Source organism: Schistocerca piceifrons, chromosome X, assembly GCF_021461385.2.
Source record: "Schistocerca piceifrons isolate TAMUIC-IGC-003096 chromosome X, iqSchPice1.1, whole genome shotgun sequence".
Lineage (NCBI taxonomy): Eukaryota > Metazoa > Arthropoda > Insecta > Orthoptera > Acrididae > Schistocerca > Schistocerca piceifrons.
This window is the reverse complement of record NC_060149.1, coordinates 204,817,258-204,837,892: the sequence shown is the minus strand read 5'-3', so window position 1 is coordinate 204,837,892 and position 20,635 is coordinate 204,817,258. Positions and strand designations below refer to the sequence as shown.

The following is a 20,635-nucleotide window of genomic DNA, read 5'->3' as shown; positions in this document are numbered from 1 at the left end:
CTATTTAAGTGTGCAAGCATTATTGAGGGTGGTCCATTGATAGTGACCGGGTGAAATATATCACGAAATTAGCATCAAACAAAAAATAACAAAAAATCTGTTAAAGCGTTACGGGGGGACACAGATGGTGCTATGAATGGCCCTCTTGATGAGGCTGCCATAAATCAAATTCATAAAAACTGCTATTTTTTTATTACATATTCGTATAGTACGTCAATAAATATGAATGTTCAATTTGGAACATTTTTTTCGCTTTATGATGGATGGTGCTGTAATATTCTAACACTTATAATATGCCTCACCCATTTAGATAAACAGTTGGTAACAGTGTGGTTTTTTAAATTACAACCCAAAAAGTAGTTATGTTTAGACTTTATTTCTGTTGTTCCAGTGTGATACATTTACTTCTGTGACCTTATCGTAAATTATGGCAATGCATGTTGTTACTGCATGAGCAAGTATAATAACCTCATTAATTAATAAATGCTCAAAATTATGTCCTTCAACTTCAAAGCATTTGGCAATATGAGTGACAAAATTCCTCTCAACAGTGAGTAGATTGCGTTCAGTGATTGTCGCACATGCATTGACAATGTACTGATGCACGTTTTCAGACATTGTTGGTGGATCACGATGACAAATATCTTTAAATTTTCCCCAAAGAAAGAAGTCCGGAGATCTAAGGTCCAGTGATTGTGCAGGCCATGGTATGGTGCTTCTATGACCAATCCATCTGTCATTAAATATTCTATTTAATATCTCTTCAGCTGCACGCATGCTATGTGCCGGACGTCCATGTTGAAAGTACATCGCCATTCTGTCATGAAGTGAAACATCTTACAGTAGAATCAGTAAAACATTAAGAAATTGGCATACATTGCACCATTTAGATTGCCATCGATAAAATAATGGCCAATTAGATGTCCTCCCATAATTCCAAACCATACATTAACCCGTCAGGGTCACTGATGTTCCACTTGTTGCAGCCATTGTGGATTTTCCGTTGCCCAATAGTGCATATTACGCCGATTTACGTTACCTCTGTTTGTGAATGACACTTAGTCACTAAATAGAACTCTTGAAAGAAACCTGTTATCGTCTTGTAATTTATTTTGTGCCCAGTGGCAAAAATTTACATGATGTTCAAAATCACCACTGTGAAATTCCTGGTGCATATAAATAGGGTTAGGGTGGAATGTATGATGATGAAGAATTTTCAAAACAGATGTTTTTGAAAGTCTTGATTCTTGTTCAGTTTCTCTGCTACTGATGTGTGGATTAGCCTCAGCTGCAGCTTAAACACTTATTTGGGCATCTTCATTTGTTGCAGTTCTTGGTTGCTACTTCTTCTTTGGCTGAACGCTTCCGGTTTCTTTAAATGCATTAACTATGCGACAAAAGGTCTGAACAGTTGGATGCTGTGTGCCAGGATAACGATCAATATACAAAGCACAAGCTTGTTGGGCATTTTGATCACAATAGCCATAAGTAAATACCATACCTACCTTTTCTGTGACTGTTAAACATTCCATTTTAACAAGATTGTATTATTATTTCTGGACAAGCATGTTATCATACCTAATTTAAGTAATGAATTGCACACAGTACTATTGGGTACTTTGCTACATTTGTGAGAATTTTACAGCGCCATCCATAACAAAGTGAAATAGATGTTCCAAATCAACCATTCCTATTTATTTATGTACTTTATGAATATTTAATAAAAAATTGGGGTACCTATTGCAGTGCCATCTAGTGGGCCATCCATAGTGCTATCTGTTTTCTCTTGTCACGCTTGAACAGATTTGTTGTTCTTATTTTTTTGTTTCATGCTAATTTTGTGAGACATTTGGCCCAGTCACTACAATGGACCACCCTATATAGTGCTTTCCTTGCAACATGAACTGTTCTGTGAGAAAATCTTAGTTATCACACATCAGCATATTACACCATTATGTATAGTAAAAATTTTGCATTGCATACTTTTGAGAATGATGTATAGTGTATTATAATTAATAGTAATAACTAACATGATTGAAAGTATATGATGATAGAAGCAAAAACATGGGTCCACAACTGAACCATTTGTAAAATATTTGTAAATGTGTGATTAAGAGTTGCCATTGGCTTCAGTATGAATTATTGTCCTAGTTAGTACTAATCTGTTGGAAATGTAATGGTCTTTAATAAAGTCAGGGCTCAAATTTCACCCATGGCACATGGCTGGAGAGTGTGGTAAGTGTCTGTTGGAGGAGTCACATTCTTCTGCCGATGTAGGAAGACATCTAACATGCCAATATGGTCAGAGATTGATGGGTCAAGAAAGGCCTGTACTGGACCTAAAATTTCCTGTCCAGGTTCATCTCAAAAGTGAACTGTGAAGTGTGTATGAACAGCACTCACATTGATACAAATGAGGAACTGGAACAACTGATTGTAGAGTCTTTTCAAACTTTGAGATATACCAGGGTGTTTGAAAGAGTTTGTAACTTGTGGCAGAGACGAATATAGTATTGTGCAAATGTACAGTAAATTGTTAAATCTACAAGGGTTGAAACTTAAATATTAGCAACTATTTATTTAGGACTTACACAAAGCATGTTTCAAAGTTTTACTGTCCTTGAAAAATAGTCACCAACATTGTACTTAACCTGTTGCCAGTGGTATGGATGTCATAGGATACCATTAGCTGTACCAGTTGTTTATAGTTAGTAGAGCAGTCTATTGCCCAATGAATCTTTGTAACAGTTCTGAAGCAAATGCCATGAATATTTTCCTTCAATTTAGGAATAAAGTTGTCATAAGGGCTTGAGTCTGGAGAGTGTGATGGGTTGTACAGCACTTCCCAGCCCCATCGATCGATCGAACAAATCACTGACAAAACTTGTCATATACACTTGAGCATTGTTGTGCAAAATGAAGGGCGGGTCACACAGAAAGTGTCATAGCTTCTTTTTCTAAGCTGGTCGCAGACTGCATTTCAAAAATGGAAACAGCTTAGAGAAGGAATGGGTGACACTGTCTGCAGGACCTGCCCATCATTTAGCAGGACAGTGCTCAGATGCATATGTTGTCAGTTGACTGATATGCTCAGCTGGGAAATGCTGCATCTTCCACCATACTACCCAGACTTAAGCTCCTGTGACTCCAACTTGCTTCCTAAATTGAAGGAAGCACTTCATGGCAATTGCTTCAGAATTGTTAGAGATTCATTGCGCAGTGGACTACACCACACAAATTATCAACACAAAGGGTACTGCTAAGGCTATCCTAAGACTTCCATAGCACTGGCAACAGGTTATGCAGAATGCTGGTGACTACTTTGAGGAACAGTAAAACTTTGAAACACATATCTATTCTTAAAAGTTGTAAACAAATAATTGCCACCATTAAAGTACCAACCTTCGTAACATAATGAAGTAGTCGAATAAAAGCTACGTGGAATTCATGCTGCATGAAACTTACATTCAGGCTCCAAGCTTCCAACCACTTCACCTGTCATCGTCAAGCATTTGCTGCAGGCTGTTTCATACTTAATTTAGTTGACCAAATTGTCTTGAAAATGTCACGAAGTCATAAACTTCCATATGTTTCCAGAGATGTCTGTGATAGAACTACATTGGTGTTGGTGACTGTTGTTTGGTGCTTCGCTGTTTTATTTCTCTGTTGCCCTTGATCATAAAGTGCTTTTTCCATGCACCAGTTAGGGAATAGCTGCTGTCCCGGCTAAAGTTGTTTTGATTCTTGGTTGTTGACAGAATCCCAGTAGATAAATGCATGGTATAATTTCAATTCAGCAAACCTAATCATATGTTTGTTCATGAGGCTGTGTTTGGCAACAGATTTGGAGAAACTGTGTATGTAATGTGATGCCAGTGCTCTGTATTGTCCTGAAACCATTCGTGTTGAATGACAAGTGTAACAGCTACAACATTCATAAGTAATTTTATAAATTTCAGGAACACAGAGGCCAAGGCTGTCATTAACTGTCTCCAGCTACTCTTAGATGTACTTGGGTAATCAGAAAATGGATCGAGTTCAGTTTCTGCCCAGGACTCTGCCTATTTTATGTGTTGCTCTGCAGACAAGAGGAGATGCTATAGGCTGATAATCTTCAAATGATTGTGTTTGTTTCTTAAGGATGGCTACCAAAATTTTGTGGAATATGTTTCAGAATCTAATCTCTGACTCCATGTATTCTTGTCACAACCGTTTTAGGTTTGTGTATCAGTGTGTTTAAAATTGCTTTCTTTAGGGTTGGTGCCAGCTGGGGTGGCTGAGCGGTTGTAGGCGCTACAGTCTGGAACCATGCGACCGCTACGGTCACAGGTTCGAGTTCTGCCTTAGGCATGGATGTGTGTGATGTCCTTAGGTTAGTTAGGGTTAAGTAGTTCTAAGTTCTAGGGAACTGATGACCTCAGTTAAGTCCCATAGTGCTCAGTCATTTGAACCATTTTTGAGTTGGTTGACAAGTTCTGCACATTGAGATATAGGTCATTATGTGTTGGCTACCAGTAAACGGGGTCCTATCTGCTCATCTGATTCTCATTGAAGAAGAATTTCTAAAAAAAAGGGTAATTTTCATTCTCTCCCTCCCTCACCCCATCTCAGCAGTGAATTTGATGTTAGGGTGTTTATCAATTAGCAGGTGAATAGCTTAGATTCCATGTGGCCAGATCACAAAGATCACAAAAAGAAGCAAGATGGATGAAGAGGAGTTGAATTTAACTTGTGTTCTTCAAAATTTCTCTGTGAAAACCAATGTTGTCATGCTGAAGTGGTGTTGTATTTCTTGTTAATGTAGGCCATGGGTGAAATTTGAGCCCAGTTAGATGGAGACTTAATAAGTTTGCATTTCAAATACATTTGCACTAAGAAAAGATTTCATACCAAAGTAAGTGATGGCTCATAACCACATTTGTTATAGTCTTGTTAAAGGGTCATTTGTGGACCCATATTTACTGGATCGTGTGTGTGTGTGTGTGTGTGTGTGTGTGTGTGTGTGTGTGTGTGTGTCTTCACTGTTGTGATACACTATGTAGAGTGAAATGTTTAATCAAATCAACATTTGGTAAGGCTTATTTTGCATTTAGAAGAACCTGTGCAAACCTGAAATTCGTGCGAGATCAAAACTTTAGTAATTCAATAAGATATAGATGCTACTGTTGTACTTCTGATCATGTAACAATACTGGACTCATAGTAAAGACACTATATCTACAACATTCTTTTCTGAAACCAGGATTTTCTCCCTCAGTAGTTACTTTAGCCTTGTTAGTGAACTCTTGTTTAACAGTACCAGAATACATATAGGCAGTGTTTATAAAAGTCTTACTTAATCTCTAGTTTTCTTTTTCACCCCAAAGAATTGAACTTTCTGAAAAACTGCCATTGTAAACTTCCACTGTAGTGATAGTACTTTTGTGCATTTCATTATCTCTTGTCAATCTTAATTTTTACCAGTCAGTCGGGTAATTACCTGTTCCAGAATGAATTGTTTACTCTGCAACCAACTGTAAACTTCTGGGTAAATTGCCATTGTAGGACTGTGTGTTTGAGTCCTACTCCAGCACACAGGATTGCCCTACCAGGATTTTAAAATTGTTGCATCCAGTAGTTGCTTATCTGCTTCTGTAGATAGTATTTCTCCTTTCCAGAACACGCTGCCTGCACATTATGTGCATTTTAATCATACTCTCCCTCTTCTTGTCCAGCATTGTGACTGCCAGTCACTCCTTACTGTCAGTATGTTTGTGTTCTTCCTTCACTTCCCTCTCAAATGTATTTCATTAGTGTTAAATTACATTCCGATCTTTAAGCGTATAATACTGCTAGATATAGCTCACAGGCTTTATCTTGACCCATTTAAATGGAGGCATGCAGATTGTGGAGGAAGCATGTTCTGTCCCATGCTTAGGAGGAGGGAGTAAGCTCTGGCTCCCTTATACAGTGCCCATTTGAGATAAATGGAATTGTGCTTGTGCTTCATATTAGGTGTTTACAAAGGTAAAAATGACAGCAGTAACTAACATAGAAATGTTCTGATTGTAACACAAGCAAAGAGTACAGCACAAGAAAATTAAACTAAAGACACCATTCACCAAAGGCTATCACTGTACTTTAATATCATTTAATCACAAATGTTGACAAAAAATTGAGGAAGGAAAAAATTATGGTCTGAGGTCTTAATGTGTGAACAGTGAACTAGGAAGCAATGCAATAAATAAAAAGTGTAAACCCACGAGTAGTTTCCAACTGTTGGAACAAACTAGTTGAAATTTATGAAAAGTGTGTTGTTGGTTTACCATAAATGAGATTTTTCTACAATTGAACATAATTTGTAAACTATTCCCAGAAATTCTTATTTATCAATTCAACATTAAATTTTATATTTTTGCTCTTTAGAGATGAAAGTACTTTACTCTTCTGCTTTTGTCACAGCAAGTGCATCAGGAAATGGAAAGGCTGCTGTCGCTGGTGAGAAAGACTGAAAGTGAGCTGGAAAACAATGAAAAATTGAATGAGGAAGCAAAAGGCAAGCTCCGGGCGGCAGCTGGTCAGGCTGGCCTTCTCGTGCGTCAGAAATTGCAGCAATTTGAAGGCCTGTGTCAAAAGAACATTGTAAGTATATTAGTATGCAGTTATGTCAGATATTCATTGCTGTTAATGTACTGCAAAAAGAATGATTTCCTGCACTGACTTGACTACTTAAACATTGGGCAACAGACGCATTGGATGAATTGCAGTTATGGAGAGATTTTAGACACTTGGTGTGGCTACCATCTAGGAAGAGTTTAGACAAAGACTGAAGATACTACTGCTGTTACAGATTTTCACATCAGTTTGTATGAAACAGGCAGTGGCTAGAAGTTTTACTAGAGTAACGTAGGGTGTCTCCTTCAGAAAACCATAAAAAACATGGTAGATGTAGACAAATTCTGACATCTTTAACTTACTCCAATTTGAAAAGAATTTCCGTGTTTTTTCTGGCCAGGAATTCCTTCACAATGCACAAGGTGTCATGAGTGCATTGTCGTGGTGCACCAACAAGTCTTTCTTTTTCCACAGCACTGGCCGTTTGTGCAGAACATTGTCCCTCAGTCACCTGAAAACCTCACACTAAAACTGCCTTTGACAGTTTGACCAGGTAGAACAAACCCCCTTATGAACTATTTGCCGAGTGTCAAAAAAATGATCAGCATTGACTTATTGTTACGTGAACCTGTCATACTTGTTTCAGTCTTGGAGAAGATGGCATTTTCCGTTGTAATGATTGCCCCTTCATTTCAGGGTCACAACTGTGGCACCAAGATTCATCACCTGTTAAGATTGGATAAGAATTTTGGAGACTCTCTAACTCTTTGTTGCAGCTCAGTGCACGTCTGAATCCTGAGGTGTTGACGGTTGGTGCTGAGAAGGCGAGGGACAAACTTCACTGCAATTTTTCTTATGTTCAGGTCATTGCCTAGAATTTGTTGACATGTACCGCACGACAGCCCAAGTCTGTTACAAACATCATAAATTACCAGCCTTCGGCTTTTGTGAACCGCTTCACACACTTTCATGATCATTTCCGGTGTTGTGCATGTTGCGATTCTTGGCCTTCCAAGAAGTGATTGAATCACTCAAATGTCCTTGCTTGACTCTGTAAACTCTCGCCAAATGTCTGTCAGCATGTGGTGGGCTTCTGCTGCAGTTTTCTTCAACTTGATGCAAATCTGTTGTTCCTTCACATTATCCATTTCACAATGCATAGCAGCACTGAAACATGTCTCGACATGCACTGCAACAACACACAGCTATGTGCATAAAAAATGATTCACCTTTGTGCCACTGTAGCTAAGATGTATCTAGAAACATCTAGTGGCAGAATATCGTACTGCTATAGGTTTGACCAGTAAAATGAAATTCTCAGATATTTTGGGTAGCATCTTGTATGTCAAATTAACTAGAGATATTTTAATTGCAATATCTAAAAATTGTATTATCAACAATGGAGTAATTGTTTGTAAGTGTACATTAGGGTGTGAAATGGCGAGTTTATGGTTCACTGTTGATCTGATATTCACAATGGACTACCTCATCTCTCAATAATAAAATGTCATAAAGAATATGGAGGTGTATCTTTTACTTAATTCGGGTAGCATGCTGAATGGATATACGCCGAAGTCCTGTTTTTGTGAAGAATTCCAGGACATCACATTAGTATTAGTTAAGTACCTGCATTACACTGCCCATCTCAACTGATTTTATTTTGTTGCTCTTAAATTGCAACAAACTTACTGTTTTCACTGTCAAGAAGTAACTAACATTTAGTTGGAGTTAAGCCACAATGGTGTGGAATGAACTGGGATCAGTCAATACAAGATAAAGTAGTAATTCTGTGTTGAGTTTCAGGTATGCTGATCATAGAAATAAAAGAAAATGGAATGAACATGAACCTACAGATATAAACAAGGACTGTGGAGCTAAATGTTGGAGCCAAACTAAGAGGACAGAAATTGAATTGCATAACCAAAATGAGATGTGGGATGACAAACATTGTCTACTTCAACAAACAATACAAGGATTTTAAAAAGTTAATATTGTCTGCTTTGGTCAGCTTAGTGTGATTAGGTCACGGGAGAAACTTTTTGTTCAGATTTGTTCATTATTAACTTTTTAAAAATGAGGATCTAGGTGAAGTTGTTGTTCGCTAACTGGAGGTAGGTGAGAATGTAACCTCAGAACAAGATAGTGGTGATGAGCAATCTTCTGTGAATAATGAAAATTTATATTACTGAAGTTGTAAAGGGGGAGCTGTGGGCAGAGATATAAGTACTGTATGCTCTCCATTTCATAGATTTGATCAGCGGAAATGTTGGGCAGCAACAGCAACCTATTTGAACAGCTCACAAAATTCTTAGGGGATAAAATTGTGCAAGCAGAGAAGTAAAAGGGGTGAAAGACCAGTCAGCCAGTAGAATCACACAGATTGACAATGTGGAGGAACTAACCAGTTCCAAATTTTCTGTCGATACCAATTATCAGCCCCCCCCCCCCCCCCACACACACGCATTAGTGCAGTAAAGAATAAAGTCAGTTAGGTAGAGAATGATTTGGTTATATAAAATGGAAAGGAACAAGAAATTTTAAGATCATACATAAGTCAGGATGAGATTTTTACTCTGCAGCGAGTGTGTGCTGATATGAAACTCCCTGGCAGATTAAAACTGTTTGCCGGAGTGAGACTGAATCTCATAAAGGGAAATCTTTGTGCAAGAATTTAAAGTAAAGAGTCTGTTGATAGGAAGTTTGCAGATGTAGTCAGTAAAACAGAAGGAGAAAGTAACAAAATTAATCAGTCTAGATGTAAGTAGTAATGTTGATGCATGTCAAAGTAGCATAATCAGGTATTAGTAATAATACACTATTTAAATTACAAGGAAGTTAAATTACAAAGTGTTTCGGTAGTGGTTGTGGCAGTGGATGGGGAAATGTAAACATTAAAGAATTTTCCAGGATAAAAGGTTACACCCTGTTGATTTCATTTAGCAGTGTAAAGACAATTTTGTTTCTGGAATGTCTGAAGCCTCTAAAAGTACATTCATAAAAAAAATTGGATGGGGAAGCATTGTCTTGGAACAGTCAAAATATTAGCACAGATATGACTTTCCCCCCAGGGGGTCCACAAATCTTTTGTGGATACATGCGTAGCGAGCACGGGACCCCGAGCTAATGTCGCCCTCCTTCCTTTCCAGGCTGCATACCCTCCCTTTCCACATCCTTCCCTGTCCCCCATCTTCTCCACCCCCCCCACCCCTCCCCTCACCTCTGGCTCTTTCCTTCCCTTTCTCCCCCTCTGGGAGTATGATTTGTGCCTACGTCCGGAGACGGACGCTCGAAACTTACAAATTCCTTGCTTTCTATACTTGCAAGTCTTCGTCCTTCCTCTGTCCTTCTTTTCCTTCCCTCTTCTCTTTGCCCTTTTCTCCGCTGCGGCGTTTGAGACCCTTCTTCTTTCCTTTCCCTTTCTCTTTTTTCCTCCCTGTGCGTGTCTGAAGGCCGACCCACGCACTTCCATGCGTAGCCTGTGACGGGGTAACGCGTAATTCCCCGCCCCGGGTAGACAGGTAGGACACGTACGTACCCCCTGGTAACGGCCAGGCCCAGGGAGGGGTGATTACTCGAGCTGATACCTTCCGAAAGTGCCGATTGGTCCCTCCGTCCGTTTGTCGGGAGGTGTGATCTGAGGTGTGAACAATCACCTAAGGCGGGAGTGCCCTCAGAGAGGGCCCCCACAAGGGAGGAGCGCGCCATTGGAGACGCTGGTAATCATGGGGGATTCTTCCGCAATGGTTTCCTCACCTTCCACTATGTCTGCTCACAAGCGTAAGTTCACTGAGTCTCAGCCACAGACAGTTCTTCCATCGTTGCCACAGTTCCTTGTTGTTTCTCGGTCTGACGAAGGTCACGACTTCTCCACGGTCAACCCTTTCATTATTCAGAAAGGTGTCGACGCAATTGCAGGTCCTGTAAAGTCTTGTTACAGATTATGGAATGGCACCCTGTTGTTAGAAACAGTCAGTGCCCTCCACGCACAAAAATTGCTGCGTACCTCACTACTACACACCTTCCCTGTCCGGGTTGAAGCGCACCACACTTTAAATTCCTCGCGTGGAGTCGTTTATACACGCACCCTCAATGGATTGTCTGACGAAGAAATTCAGCACTACCTGTCTGACTAGGGCGTAACGGCTGTTCATAGGGTTATGAAAAGGGTTGACACGAACATCATTCCAACCCACACTGTCTTCTTGACATCTGACAAAGTTCAACTCCCATCGAAAATCAAAGCAGGCTATGAGATAATTTCCGTTCGCCCTTACGTCCCAAACCCTACGCGTTGCTATCGGTGTCAGCGGTTCAATCACACCAGCCAGTCCTTTTCCAATCCGACCAAATGTGCTACATGTGGCAAGGATGCCCATGAGGGTGCTTGTCCACCTCCATCCCCTCGCTGCATCAACTGTATGGGTGCCCCGTTTTTTAAGGACGAAAAGCTTATCCAGGAAATTAGTGAAGGAAAAGATGTCGACCTTTGCTGCTCGAAAATTATTCGCCAGTCGACAGCCCACCGTGCCTCAGACAGGAAAATACAGCACTGTCCTTGCTTCTCCTCGGCCAACAAAGGAGGCGGCCATGCAGACTTGCGACCTCACCTTTAGTACCACGGTCGTCAGATCGGCCAGCGCAAAGATCGCCCGTTCAACCTCACCACTTTCGCCTGCCCACTCTCTGGCTCACCTTTCGTCGGGTTCTGCTAAATCTCGAGCCCAAAAGTCAGACATAAAGACTTCCAAAAAAGAGCATACTCATGAAGAGTTTTTACGTACCGCAACTTCCCAACCATCGGTTCCTCCTTCATCTAAACATCATACTTCCAGGAAGGCTACAAAGAAACCCAGTTCCTCTCCTTCTCCGCCAAGGCGTGTCCCATCTACAGCACCACCTGGCGGAAATCGCCCTCGGTCGTCTTCTGTGTCGCCGAGGCACACTGCTGGCGGCCGATCAACCGGCCGATCGCTGGTGGCAGGAGCTGCTCGTGACCAACCTATGGATCAGGATCTTCTGCCTTTGGCTGAATGCCATTCCATGCTGTCGGTCGCAAGCTCTGAGCAGTCGTTGAGTTGACAGCGACCTTGGTCACATTCTTCCATTTTCTGTTCACCCTATGTCCATTATCCACTGGAATATCCGCGGTATTCGAGCCAATCGGGATGAATTGTCGATCCTCTTGCGATCCTACTCGCCGGTCATCTTCTGTCTTCAGGAAACAAAGCTGCGTCCCCATGACCGCTTTGTTCTCCCTCATTTTCAGTCTGTCCGATATGATCTCCCCTCTGTTGAAGGCACTCCAGCACATGGAGGACTCATGATTCTTCTCCATGAAACTCTCCATTATCACCCAATCCATTTAAACACTTCCTTCCAAGCTGTCGCCGTCCGTCTTTCCCATACACGTTCTCTCTTTGTACTGTATACATTCCATCATCCACACCAATGGCACGAGCTGATCTCCTTGGTCAGCTTCCACCCCCCTATTTGCTGGTTGGGGACTTCAATGCCCACCACCCACTTTGGGGATCTCCACATCCTTGTCCATGTGGCTCACTATTGCTAGACGTCTTCCACCAAGCGGATCTAGTTTGCCTCAACACTGGGGTCCCTACATTTTTGTCTGCCTCCATGACAAATTTATCTCATTTGGACCCTGCGGTCGGTACTGTTCCGCTAGCTCGGCGCTTCGAATGGTTCGCCCTTGATGATACACACTCGAGTGACCACTTTCCATGTGTCCTTAGACTGCAGCCTCAACTGCCATACATGCGCCCGCGACGCTGGAAGTTTGCCCAAGCTGATTGGACACACTTTTCGTCTCTAGCGACATTCGATGACCGTCACTTTCCCAGCGTCGACGATGAGGTCACACATATTACCAACGTTATTCTTACAGCTGCGGAACATTCAATACCACGCACCTCTGAATTGCCCCGGCGCCCCCCCAGTTCCTTGGTGGAACGAGGCATGCCGTGATCCAATACGTAAGCGGCGACGTGCTCTCCGCGTTTTCCGCCACCATCCTACTTTGGCCAACTGTATCCGCTATAAGCAGTTCCGAGCGCGATGCCGTCGTGTCATCCGCGATAGCACGAAGGCAAGCTGGAAATTCTTTACTAGCTTATTTAACACCTTCACTCCCTCCTCGGAAGTTCGGAGTCGGCTTCGACGGTTCTCAGGCGCGCGTAGTTTCTCCCCGGTCTCTGGGCTCACTGTTGCGCATGACACGTTAGTGGACCCCGTCGCAATTTCTAACTCGTTGGGTCAGCACTTTGCTGAGATTTCGAGCTCTTCAAATTACCCGCCAGCGTTTCTCCCGAAGAAACGTGCAGCAGAAGTGCGACCTCTTGCTTTCTCCTCTCAAAATCGCGAAAGCTACAATACTGTTTTCTCCATGCGGGAACTCCAACATGCACTCTCTTCTTCTCGCTCCTACGCCCCAGGACCGGATGGTATCCACGTCCAAATGTTGCTGCATTTATCAACCCATAGTCTGCGTTACCTCCTTCACCTTTATAATCGAATTTGGACCGACAGTACTTTTCCCAGACGATGGCGGGAAGCTATCGTCGTTCCTGTTCCGAAACCTGGAAAGGACAAACATCTCCCCTCTAGCTATCGCCCCATTTCTCTCACGAGTAGTGTCTGTAAGGTTTTGGAGCGTATGGTGAATTACCGTTTAGCGTGGTGGCTGGAATCCCGCAGTCTTTTAACACCTGCCCAATGCGGATTCCGAAAGCATCGTTCTGCAGTTGACCATCTTGTTGCTCTCTCCACTTATATCATGAACAATTTTCTCCGGAAACGCCAAACAGTAGAAATATTTTTTGATCTGGAGAGAGCATACGATACCTGTTGGAGGACAGGCATCCTCCGCACACTGTTCTCTTGGGGCTTTCGAGGTCGGCTGCCCCTATTTCTTTGCGAATTTATGGCAGAGCGCACATTTAGGGTGTGGGTGAACACTACTCTCTCCCGTACTTTCTCCCAAGAAAACGGGGTACCCCAGGGCTCCGTGCTGAGTGTTGTACTGTTTGCCATTGCCATCAATCCAATTATGGATTGTCTCCTTCCTGATGTCTCGGGCTCCCTCTTTGTGGACGATTTTGCGATCTTCTACAGCTCTCAACGGACTGGCCTTCTTGAACGACGTCTTAAAGGCTCTCTCGATCGCCTCCACTCTTGGAGCATCGAAACCGGCTTCCGTTTTTCTCCCAGTAAGACCGTTTGTGTTAATTTTTGGCGACGTAAGGAGTTTCTTCTGCCCTCCTTACATCTGGGTCCTGTCAACCTTCCGTTTTCAAATGTCGCTAAATTCTTGGGTCTTATGTTTGACAGAAAACTGTGCTGGTCCTCCCACGTTTCCTATCTTTCGGCTCGCTGTCTGCGATCCCTTAACACCCTCCGTGTCCTGAATGGTACCTCCTGGGGAGCGGACCGAGTGGTCCTTCTCCGCCTCTATCGCGCCTTAGTGCGCTCGAAATTGGACTATGGAAGCATAGTCTACTCCTCTGCTTGGCCGTCTATTCTTCGGCGTCTCGACTCTATCCACCACCGTGGATTACGTTTAGTGTCTGGAGCTTTTTACACCAGCCCTGTGGAAAGCCTTTATGCTGAGACTGCTGAGCCTCCGCTGTCCAATCGGCGAGCAGTCCTTCTGAGTTGTTATGCTAGCCATCTGTCTTCCATGCCTGCTAATCCAGCCCATGACCTTTTTTTCGATGCCTCCTTTGATGTAGGGTATGCAGGCCGCCCCTCCTCCCTACTACCACCGGGAGTCCATTTCCGTCAACTGCTCCATTCTCTTTCCTTCCGCTTTCCTAAAACCTTCTTGACAACTTGGGGTACAGCACCGCCTTGGCTCCGTCCCAGGATTTGCCTGCACCGTGACCTTTGTTGATTTCCCAAGGATGGTACCCCTTCACTTGTTTTTCGTCGGGCATTTGCTGCTCTATGTGCACAAATGACGGACACCACATTTATTTACACCGACTGCTCGACAACATCGTTAGGTGTAGGGAGTGCCTATATTGTTGGCGACACCCCAAATCACTTTCGGCTTCCCGACCAGTGTTCGGTGTATACTGCGGAGCTTTACGCTGTTCTCCAGGCTGTCCACTACATCCGCCGCCATCAGCGGATACAGTACGTTATCTGCTCAGATTCTCTCAGCTCTCTCCTCAGTCTCCAAGCCCTTTATCCTGTGCGCCCTCTGGTCCACCGGATTCAGGACTGTCTGCGCTTGCTCCACCTGGGGGGCGTCTCGGTGGCGTTCCTCTGGCTCCCGGGACACGTTGGTATCTGTGGAAATGAGGCGGCCGATATTGCAGCCAAGGCTGCAGTCTCTCTTCTTCGGCCAGCTATTCAATCGATTCCCTTCGCCGATCTACGGAGCGTTTTATGTCGTCGTGTTTTTCATTTATGGCATGCGCATTGGTCGACACTTCCTCATAATAAATTGCGGGACGTGAAAGCTCTTCCTTGTGCTTGGACCTCTTCCTCCCGAACGCGTCGTCGGGAGGAGGTAATTTTATCTAGACTCCGGATAGGGCACTGTCTTTTTAGCCATCGACATCTTTTAAGCGGCGATCCTCCCCCACTCTGTCCCCACTGCTCTCAGCTGTAGACGGTAAGACACCTTTTAATTGAGTGCCCCTATTTTAATCCGTTACGCTCCCGTCTACAGCTATCGTCTGATATATCGTCGATTTTAGCAGATGACACGCGTTCAGCCGACCACGTTCTCAAGTTTATTAGTGCCAGTGAAATGACGTCAGTCATTTGAAGCTTTTTTTAGGGACAACCAACCCCTTTCTGTAGTGGATTTTTAAGCCTTCCTTCTGCTTTTAGTTTCTCCAATTTTATGACTTTCGTTCCCATTGCTGCTGGTTTCCACTGTCGTTTTTTACTGTTTCCTAAGTCACGGACCGGGCGCTAATGACCATAGCAGTTTTGCGCCCTAAAAAAAAATGACTTTCAGTGAATTTGAAAAAATGTTTTTTAAACAAATATTGTTCAGAGATTAAGTAAGTTGGAATAAAAAGTGAATTCCTAAATGGGCCTAATTTCAGGGAAGGTAGTGGGTGAAAAAAAGATGTTTGTAAACAAGAGTGAAAAACATTAGTACATTTGAATAAACCACTTGATTGATTGGTGTGTTAAAGCAGAGATTACCAAACAGTCCAGTGGGAATTGGTGTACAGGCATCACAATTCTGTTAAACAGTTTACAAGATATGTGGACAAGTTAGACAGAACATGAGAGAGAAATGAAAGACTAGGAGATATACGAAGAGAATATTGTCATCACTAGAATGGGGAGTGGTCTCAAAATTAACATTAGGAAAGATGTAGGAGTAGAGACCCAGGAAATTATGGGAATAATTATCAGTGTAATTATAATAAGAGGGAGAACTATTGGAATGACAGGAATAGAAATGAAAATAGGGAACATGAAGAGGATGTAGACCATGGAAGGAAACAAGTGGCAATTTGATAAGAGGAGAACAGAAAATAGAGGGATGCCCCATTGGGAGCCTACCAGTTTGGGGTGAGAAAAATGGACGGAAATTAGGCTGATGGCTACTGAAGGAGGGGAAGAAATGATCCACAACTGATATTTGGCCATGGGAATAATAGAACATACCAGGTAAATAGAGGTGATTTTAATAGGAAACTCTGGGAAACTGTACTAAGTAGAATGAAAGGTAAGGAAGACGGGAATAAGAGCAGTGAAACGGAACTGGGTGGAGATCTTCTGACAAACATTGTGATGAATCAAGTAGCCAATCTGTCAGTAGAAGAGAAAGTGGCTAATAATTATGATAAATGCAGATTTGTAAGATCAGTGGGAACTGAAAATGTAGGGAGGGGTGGGGTGTTTGAACCTGTAATTTTTGAGGTCGATGGTGGTGAGGCTGCAGATCATGCACTAAAAGGGAATAAAACAGGGCAGATAGTATTCATGAGGAGAATATTGAGATTATTGATGTTTGTACTGAGGATAATGAACAGATGGATGAGAGGTGTTATTATGAAGTTGAGGATTTTTGTGATCATAATATGGTAAATGAGTCGTATAATGAATTGATTACAGAAAAGGTGTGGGAAGGTGAGAAGTTGAACTCTAAGGAAAAAGAGGAGCTAAAGAAATTTCTTGGGAATATTGTGAAATCTTTGATGAAAAATTGGGTAGAGTAAGAAATTATCTGTGTGAGATGAAGTAGAAAACACATTAATTCTTTATCAAGCCTTATGGTGTACCTATATGCAAAAGGAAAGCGATTGTAAACTACAGAAGATGCAAAAGTGGAAAATAGTATAGTAGTAGTCAGTACAATAACCCATTGATGGAAGTCTCAAAAAAGGATGGGGGAGTGAGACTAGTTTTAGATTCCAGACATTTAAATAAATGTTTGGAGAGAGAAACATATCAGCCTGAAAGTATAGATGAATTATTAAATTAAATTTAAAGATATAGAATAAAAGATTAATTAGTAGTAGACTTCTGGATAACAGCAGGTTGCATTCGGTCAGTCAATGTACACAGTGTGGAAGATGTTCTCAATATTGTGTAGTACCATTTGGTTTAGATTCTGTGCAGAATCTGTTTGTGCAATAGACTTTGTTTTAGGAAGTGAACTTTTGGCAAAATTGACTATTTATATGGATGTTTTGATAACTGGGAAACCATGGAACATCTTGAAACCTTAAGAGAAGAGAGAAGTTAAGGAAAGGGGGGAGACATTAAAACTAGAAAAGTGTAAATTTGCTGTGAGATAACCCAATTTTCTGGGCCACAGTATAACTGAGGGAGGTTTGTCTGACAGTGATAAAATCCTAGCCATAGCAAAATTTTTGAAATGAAGAGTGAAGGAAGAATTAAGATTGTTTCTTGGGTTAGCCAGTTTTTATAGAAAATATCTAAAAACACCCACCTTACATGCACCATTTTTGAACAACCTTTAAAGGAAAAATGGAGTATGGGAGGAGAGTGAGAAATGCCATGTAGAGATAAAGGAAGAAATTTGTATAAGTGAAATACTACACAGACCTGGTGTTTCATTACCATTTTGTTCCATGGCATGTATTAATTTTGGATTAGCAGTTTGCCTATTCCAAGAGAAGGTAGGTAATGGTAAAAAGATCAACCAACTGCCTTTGCAGTTGACACTTCATAAACATGAAAAGAATTGTGTAGTTACTGAGAAAGAACTTTTGGCCATTGAATGGGGATTTATGAAATTCAGAATTATTTAGTTTGACGCAAAATCATTGTTTTATCTGATCACAAAGCTGTATGTTACATAAAGGACTGTGAATTCTACAACAGTAGAATCACAAGATGGGCAGTTTATCTGCAACAGTTTGACAGTACAATAAAATATATGAAATGGAAAGAGAATGTCATTTCAGATGCTTCATCTAGATTACCTGTGAAAGGGAGTGAAGATGAGTGGCATTGCAGATGGAAAAAGAGGTTTTAAAATTATATCATGCATATAAGGGAATTTTGTTTTGAAAGCAGTCCTGATAGTGACAGCTGGAAAGTTTGCTGGCCAGAGCAATGTATTAAAACTATTACAAAATACCGTATTTACTTGAATTTAAGCCGCACTCGAATCTAAGCCGCACCTGAAAAATGAGACTCGAAATCGAGGAAAAAAAATTTTCCCGAATCTAAGCCGCACCTGAAATCTGAGACTCGAATTTCAAGGGGAGAGAAAAGTTTTAGGCCGCACTTCCAAATCGAAACAAAGGTGGTCCATTGTAATGTGAGACACAATTTAGGTTGAATGAATGACGATACAGCTGTAGTAGTTTGGTTCGAGTTGTAAGCTTAGCAGTTAAGCTTTACCAGGTAGCCGTTGTTATGCGTCAGGCGCTCCGTCCGTATTTATACGGGTACCCTTCCTTTTTCACGTGCTTCGTCTGGTTTGAATTGATTGCTTATTTTTCTTTGATCTGACAAGTGCAGTTCTCTTTGTTATAGGTGTTTCCGTCACTCAAAGCTGAAAATGCATTACTGTACTGTGTCATGCATTGTTTGTCGCATTCTGAAAATGAGGATTTACGGCCTGTCGCCGCTCGCAGCATGGCTTGCTTTTGTGCACGCTATCGCCGCTTACAATTTAAAAAAACAAAGAGAGGAATCGTCTCATTAGCGAAACGATGGCAAGAGATTGCTATTTGTTGCTACTTACACTGCTGCTTTCTTTGATAATGATCAACAAGAACCAAATAATAGATTGCGTATGATAGATGATGTTCTGAACGAGAATTTAGCGAAAATTTTTTCCGTTTGAAAATCTTTGCAGACGCCTCTTTAGTACATTACATTATGCCCAGAAATTAGTCATCTTAGATTTAAAAATCTAGTCAATTGCCGTGCTTCATTTGACTGTATCACTATTAGGCATAAGAATAATACGAATATAAACATGACATGGTATGTATATTCTTCCGCGTCTACTGTTGTCTCACTCTAGTTTCGTAGTTTATTAGGCGGACAGGATTTAAATGATAGCAGCAAACACGAAAGAATACATGGCAAAATGTTTATATTCGTATTATTCTTATGGTGAAGAGAGTACTGTATGTGATTCACAATTCATAAAAGTTCCTATTAGCAACGATTTCTTCTCAAAGTTAGGAAAAAATTCAGAAAGCAGAGTTGGCCATATTGACATATATCCCAAACAGTCCTGCCAGTCGGATTTTCGTAGTACATTGAAATGCTGCTACATTTGAAGAGGAACAATACGGAATTTGTATTTACTTCGTTGGATAATGTATGAAAATGCAGTGGTCGAAACTTGGGGCGGAGAAAAAAAAGCTCGTCTTCCACCTTTTTTTATTTATTTACTGACGCAGAGGTTTTGGTGCCAGTATTTGTCTTTGTGCCTGCGTAGCGTTACATATATTAGACGACAGAAGTTAGTTGTGGTGGCACCTACCAACATTTTTCAGAACTTCCGCTTACTTTGCACTCGATTCTAAGCCGCAGGCGGTTTTTTGGATTACAAAAACCGGAAAAAAAGTGCGGCTTAGATTCGAGTAAATACGGTACACACTTCAAAGTTTGGACATGGTCGGCCATAAAAATGTGTTCAAAAAATTCAGGAAAATGTGTATTTATGAAACATTGCTAGGTTAGTGTTGAGCTACTCGTGGTAGCTGCCAATGAGTAAGAGTCACCAATCATACATATAAAGGCAGCATACAGAGTGTTACTTCAAAAAGGTCTAGGTGATGGTGGTTTGGTGAAGATGATGATGGATCTGACAACGATGAGGTTTGGTTTGTGGGGCGCTCAACTGCGCGGTCATCAGCGCCGGTACAAACTTCAAACCTTTGCTCAGTCCAATCTTGCCACGCGCATGAATGATGATGAAATAACACAAACCCCACTTCAAAGTATTATCTACCCACATTCACAAAAATTTCATTTCTTTTACTTAATCAATTCCATGTCCTATTACTACTTGTGTCATTTGAATGGGATGAGCATGTGTGCTGTTTTATTTGCATCCAGCAACAGTTTCTCTCATTTGTTGCAGTGATGTGCTATTGAGCAACAGATTTGTATGATCAGCAAATAGTACAGGAGAAATTTTAGGAAGGTTCAGGGGAAGATAATCAATAAAAAGCAGTAAGAGAAGGGGGCACGGAACAGAGCCTTGTGGCACACCCCAAGTAATCATTACTTTGTTATAACAAGTCATTTCTTTGCTAATGCTAGATATTTCAACTACTTGTGTCCTATTTGTTAAGTATGACTCAAACCATTGACTACATACACCTCAGATGCCATGTGTGTCTGATTTCTGAAGCATATCATCTACTCTGGATGATTGGATCACAGAGCAAAAAGGCATCATTAACAGATCTATGCTTGTGGTCAATTCCAACACTTGACTACACATGACTTTTTCAATTACCTTCGATACTGCTGATAGGAAGGATATTGGCTGATAATTATTCACATTAGTGGGTTGCACTTTTTGAAAACTGGGATGACATTGAGATTTTTCAGAG

At 41.6% G+C, this 20,635-nt stretch overlaps 1 protein-coding gene across 1 annotated transcript in view; it reads left to right on the top strand.

Moving 5' to 3' along the window:
- Positions 1 to 20,635, top strand: part of LOC124722127 — a 104,120-nt gene that overhangs the window by 61,777 nt on the left and 21,708 nt on the right. The window contains exon 6 of the mRNA XM_047247332.1: positions 6,441 to 6,620. Coding sequence (XP_047103288.1) covers positions 6,441 to 6,620 — 180 coding nt within the window. The remainder of the gene's footprint in view (positions 1 to 6,440; positions 6,621 to 20,635) is intronic.